Source organism: Callionymus lyra, chromosome 2 (assembly GCF_982586985.1).
Source record: "Callionymus lyra chromosome 2, fCalLyr1.hap1.1, whole genome shotgun sequence".
Lineage (NCBI taxonomy): Eukaryota > Metazoa > Chordata > Actinopteri > Syngnathiformes > Callionymidae > Callionymus > Callionymus lyra.
This window is the reverse complement of record NC_141819.1, coordinates 21875525-21881574: the sequence shown is the minus strand read 5'-3', so window position 1 is coordinate 21881574 and position 6050 is coordinate 21875525. Positions and strand designations below refer to the sequence as shown.

Here is a 6050-nt window from a genome sequence, read left to right as displayed (position 1 = left end):
TTATTCATTTTGTTCTTACTGCTTGTCTGTAAATGTGTATTCATGAATCAGATCTAAACAAAACCTTCCTACAGACAGAACTTTAAGTAAATAACTTTTATTCAAAACTTGAATTTTCCCCAAAGTATGTGGTTGTTAGATACATTTTAAACTTTTGTGAACAAGATAAACTATATTTCAGTTGACTAAAATAATTCACAGAGATAGCTTTTTTAAATTCGGTATGTATTTTAGAATAGATTGGACTTGAACTACAGTTTGCTGTTGACAAAATACCTGGGCGAGATAAATCGTTCATTAATACTTTTTGAACGATTCATAGGGATCGGTTCATTTTTCTGAAAAACTTCGATCAATTCTTTCAAGCGTACGGTAGATGGCGTGTTTGAACCATCCCACCAACCGTGAGTATTTTATACTTAATTAAAAAAAAACATTTACCTTTTTAAATAAATACATAATTAAAGTTGCAGAATATCCGGTAAAATCTATATGTTTTTCTATTTGATGTTATAATTGTCATTACATATTTATATCCTATTACCTCACGCAAATACATATGAAAGATTTGTAAAGACTGAAAAATAATAAGAATTCCTGCAGGTAGTTTACAGGTGTTTGACACTTTTCAAAACAGGATAAACTGAAAGATTTAATGTACAGTACCGTTGAGGAGTCGGAACCATATTGCGGTCGGACTATATTCCGGTAGTTGACAGCTGTGTATATCCGCTGCAATGAGTTTTGAGTGGCCTTGGCAGTATAATTTTCCACCGTTTTTTACGTAAGTACACTACAACCTTCAAATACTGTCATGTCAATGAATCTCTGGGCATTTATTAAAATACATTTTATCTTCAAATGGGATCGTCATCCAGCTAGCATCATAGTAGCCGGCTAATTGGCTAACTCACCCAGAATGCTACGGAAGTGAAAACATTGTGGTTGAAATAATGTACACGTTTGATACAAGCCTTGATAATAAATCTCGGTTTCCTTGAGGTTATTCTGCGTCAGCTCTGTACACATTTGTTTTTGTCGTTGTCTTCCTTAAATATATCATCCAACCGTGTTTACTGTTGCTCGACCGTATCACTCCCTACTGATAATTCACAGGGATTATCTACCATATCTCTATTTTTGCCGATACAACACAAAACAAAATACAATTCCTGGATTGTCTTCCCTGTGATATGCAATGATAAGCTAGCAATCTTGCTGATCATTTCTTAAGCGTTTGAACAAACAGAACATCTTGTTAGAGAATATTGTTGTGTCATCACTGACTGTTCATGACCTTTTGCCTCTTTGTTTCTACTGATGAAAACATAACATTACACAAGCATGTTATTTACAAAAGGTATTACATAAAAAAAATCTGACAATGTACTGGACATTAAGGAACAACTTTCCAGAACACAAAAGTACCTGATTAATATGACTCCATTCACAGATGGTTTCATTGTTACTGACATGCTCTCCAGCCTGAAGTGCAGCAGTCAGTATGAGGACAGCTCCTCTTAAACCCCTTCCAGAGGTGGAGGAGTCTCTAGTTTAGGAGTGAGTGAGAAAAGGAAGTGACAGATGTATTGAATCATGGGTCACTTTTTATTTGTCTGTCTCAGAAAGAGCTGAGGCAAAAGGCAAAGTGGTTCATCAGTCCATCTTTTTCTAACTTATTCTGGTCACAAGCATGGTGTAGTTGCCACGTGAACAAGGTGATAAGTATACGTGGCTCTGCAGCGTGGCTGGAGTCTACTTAAGAGATGAAGTGTGAAGTAAGTTTATCTAGTAGAGGCTCATAGTCAGTAGAGGTCGTTTGAGGCCTCCATAGTCAAGTTTTCCAGGACATCTCCTGGCTGACCCTTTACATGCTGGAGACACTATGCCTTAGGTGATATGGGAGTATCTAGTTGTTCTCACAGTTGATGAAAAGAACTCTCTAGATGTTAAGACGATTCCGCTAAGATGATTCCCTTAAGAGGCCTTCAGTATTAACTTTTCTTGAACTATGTGAATAGAGTTAAAGTCCTTTTATGTAAGATTTGTTTTGCTCCCATCTGTAGTATGTAGTATGGAAGTACATCAGTTCCATCAGAATATTGAATGGATTAATTTATATATATATATATATATATATATATATATATATATATATATATATATATATATATTTTTTTTAAATTCAATATAAAAAAAAAAACACCAGCCAAAACCAAACGAGTACCGAGTTACTGGATCATACTTGCATAAACGAGGTTAATTCAGGTGACAACATCACTGCCGCATCAGTTTAGATATTTTCATGGCAAAGTATCAACTTTGTTTTAAACTCTGGAGTTTAAACATGTTAAACTAAATCTCACGATCAATCAGTAGATTCTGATGTAAAAGGATTTAAACATAAATGATGTTTTAATATCATGGTCACATCATTTATCCACAACGTCTGTTTGGCTCAGTGAGTTAATGTGAGGTCTAATCTGGAGTCGCGTGTTGAAACCTGCTCTTGAACTTTTGTCAAGCGATGTCAGGTTTTAGAATTAGCTCATATCTGGTGAGGTTGACTCTCTTTATAACGTTTGTTCTGTGAAAAAAGGTACTTTCTTTAAAGGGGCAGGTTCGAACCTTGGAGCCTCATGATCTATGAGAGCGAGCGTAGTTATACATGTCAACGTCCATATGTATTCAAAATTAAGATTATAAAAAAGTTTTATTTTTGTTAAACTTCCTCTCAAGAGGTTTCAAACAAGATCGTCTCTGTTAATAAAGTATTTATGTTAATGTATGTAAAATATAAACATTTACACCGGAGCTCGTCTGAACTCCTTTACAACAGTGTGATCCATGTCAAAAAATATTTTAAAAGAACGATTATAAACTGTTAATACAGTCTCAATTGTTTTCATTGCATTTTTTTCTGATCACGAAAAGGGAAATCATTGGGATTTATTAAGAAGACACTTTTTTCAAGGAACAAACATTATAAAGAGAGTCAGTCTCACCAGAAATGAGCTAATTCTAAAACCTGACATCGCTTGACAAAAGTTATAGAGCAGGTTTCGAACCCGCGACTCCAAAAAATCACATTAACTGACTGAGCCAACAAGACGTTGTGGGCGGGGCTTCAACAAACTGTGTTACAGTGAAGGATCAGACCATCAAGTTTTCTAAATGAATCCAAACATCACATACAATTTGAAAGAAAATAAATAATTTAAAATTGTTGCGTAGTTATGCTTTAACAGAAATAACCATTAGCAACTTGGATTATATTATTGTGTATAATAATCAACACATATTTCGAATATCATAATTGTTAAATTGGTAACGACTTGAGCGCCATTTTTAACTGCTTTGTTTTCGCTTTGGACCAGACTTCAGCCCAATGTGGACACGAGACAGAAGCAGCTGGCAGCCTGGTGTTCGCTGGCGTTGTCCTACTGCCGCCATCACAAACTCTACACGCTAGACGTCATGGAGGCCCAGGAGAGTCCCGTGTTCCACAACAAGAAGATCGAACGTATCATGTGTTACAATGGCATGTCAAGCATTGTTTTCCTCCAGTTAGACACGGAGCTACTGATAGTTGAGCACTGCAACACTTCACTCTCCTTACATTGTTGTTTGTATCGTGTTATCTCGCCACTATCATCATACGTTCATGATGTTTTAATATTATTACCAGTACTATCAAACTTCCAGGTAACATCCTTAACTCAGTGACAGGAAAGCTTTCCATGGAGGCGATTCAGATCGTGTTCGAGGAACTTAGAAAAAAGGGTACGGCGGATATCTTTAAGTCCAGAAGGTGCGACTCTGTTCTCATCCATAATCTTCCCTCTCCTCCTGACCTCAGGAAATCTGGAGTGGCTGGACAAGAACAAGTCTCGCTGTTTGGTCATGTGGCGGCGGCCAGAGGAGTGGGGCAAGATCATCTACCAGTGGGTGAGTCCCGGCTGGAGGAAGCGTTCTGTCCCGGCGACTCTGATAGTTGCTCCCTCGCTTCATCGTTGACCGTCTCTTGTTTTTGTAAACTATAGTTGTGTATTTGCAGGTTTCCAAATACGGTATGGTCAACACAGTGTTTACTCTTTATGAACTCACCAACGGTGACGACACCAACGGACAAGGTGAGTGTTGCTGTTCTTCTCCGGGCTCTAGTCGAAGTGTGACCCGTCCACGTGTGTGCAGAGTTCCACGGTCTAGAAGAGTGGATGCTGCTGCGCTCGCTTCAGGCCCTGCAGACGGAGGGAAAAGCCGAACTGTTCGCCATGAACGACGGGAAGGGAGTCAAGTTCTTCTGAGCGATTGGCCGGAACTTCTCTGATGTCATTTTTGAAACTATATCAGGTCACGGACCAGCGCTCTGCCATTGAACGGACACATACAGAGAGATCATGTGATTGGTGTTGACCTGGTGGAAGGTAAATGAAGCATTAGTCAGCATTTATCACGAGGAGACTTCATGTATAGGTGTGTATATTTGCTCGGGTCGCTCCGCTCTGGATACACACAGGAATCAGATTTTAAAGAACAAGGTGATGTTTGGAAAAGGAGCCGAGGTCTTAGTGGACTTGATTGATCCTCTCATCGTGTGTTTGCTGCTGTGACTCTCCTTCTGTCTATATTCTTTTTTTCATATCTGCTAGACACAATAAACAAGTCCTTTGTAAAGTCTGTCTCTCGTCGCTCCCGCAGAGGTGATGCTCGTCTCTGTCCAGCACAGGTGTCCCTGAACCATGAGACCTCTGTGACAGGAAGTCAGATGACATCATTGTGATTGGCTCTACTCCAAGTCTCTGACAGATGAAAATGGATTTCGAGAAGTCCAAGTGTGTCCAACTGTCCATATTCTGATGAGTCAGCATGACTATTAAAGTCCCTGATGGTGCTATGACAGGAAATCTGCCACCACCACCTGACACTGTCCGTTTGATCCTTTAATAATTCTAAAGCCACTCAAACCCTGGACCTTCAAGAAACATCTCAAGACATTTTTATTTGTGCAGGCTTTTCCTTGATTTTCTGGAACTCCTGTGTTTGTCTCTGTGTTATCTTGACCTTTAAAGTATACTGTATATTTTATTAATTATTGTTTTGATTGTTTAAGCGCTTTGTGACCCTGGTCTGGAAAAGCGCTCTATAAATATAAATTACTTACTATCTACCGAGTGTTAAGGGTCACTCAACAGCGCCCCCTTTGTCCAAAGTAGAAAATTATTTTGGGTCTGAACTTGTGTCACGTAGCTATATGTCAAGTTATTGAGAAATTGAGTTCACATATGAAGATGGTGCTCCTTGTAATAACTGAAGGTCCTTGCAGTGATCTCAGACTCGCAAGTCCTGAGGAGGAGCCTGAAGAAGAAGAAGAGGAACATCTTGTCCTGCAGGAGAGCACACTGATCATTAACACCCACATCTCATTTTAAGGGTTTTTGGAAACTGATATCAGCTCCAGGAAATTGATCTCTTTTTAACTGTAATAACAATTCCACAGATAATAACTTTACTCAATTAAGATGGGAGAAGGAAAAACAAGAAAAATGTCTCCCATAACCTCATTTAATTCTTATATTCTTATTATACATACTTCTTTCACGAACACAATATATATGACAAGTACATGTTAATATAGTAATAATCCATGTATTATCAGCTTGATAAAGTTTGTAAGGTCAAGTCGCTAATGTGGCAACAAGAAAGGAAACACAAGATCAAACATAATAAGCTTGTTATTGTATAAAAATATGTTTTTGAACTGGCCCATCCGCTACTAATTTGCTGTCTGCAGACGACCTAGTACTCGTGAAAATCCTGTTGGTGTCCCTGCACTACCCAGCAAATGTGTTCATATACACTATTTCTAAGATCAGAATTCAAAACACAATATAATTACCAACCTTGTTGGATTAACCATTACCAAAATAAAATAACGTTTCATATTGAGTCTAATGTGCCAAGTCTAGTTTCTTTTTCTTTTTTTTTCTCAGTTTGTAGATTTATTTTTCTTCCTGAAAGATTTATTTAGAAAACCCAGAATGTGCTAT

At 38.1% G+C, this 6050-nt stretch overlaps 1 protein-coding gene across 1 annotated transcript; it reads left to right on the top strand.

Moving 5' to 3' along the window:
• Window positions 1–675: 675 nt before the first annotated feature.
• Window positions 676–4886, top strand: vps25 (vacuolar protein sorting 25 homolog). The gene is made up of 6 exons (XM_087782813.1): window positions 676–784; window positions 3378–3523; window positions 3730–3783; window positions 3860–3948; window positions 4058–4133; window positions 4195–4886. Exons 1-6 carry the CDS (start codon window positions 738–740, stop codon window positions 4305–4307), a joined length of 525 nt encoding a protein of 174 aa, XP_087638939.1. The 5' UTR covers window positions 676–737; the 3' UTR covers window positions 4308–4886.
• The last annotated feature ends 1164 nt before the right edge of the window (window positions 4887–6050 follow it).

Excerpts from the sequence above, each read along its gene's own strand:
- vps25 (XM_087782813.1), top strand. The coding sequence starts at position 738 with ATGAGTTTTGAGTGGCCTTGGCAGTATAATTTTCCACCGTTTTTTAC. Across the intron at positions 785-3,377 it reads AATTTTCCACCGTTTTTTAC|ACTTCAGCCCAATGTGGACA; the intron begins GTAAGTACACTA and ends GCTTTGGACCAG. Across the intron at positions 3,949-4,057 it reads GCAAGATCATCTACCAGTGG|GTTTCCAAATACGGTATGGT; the intron begins GTGAGTCCCGGC and ends GTGTATTTGCAG.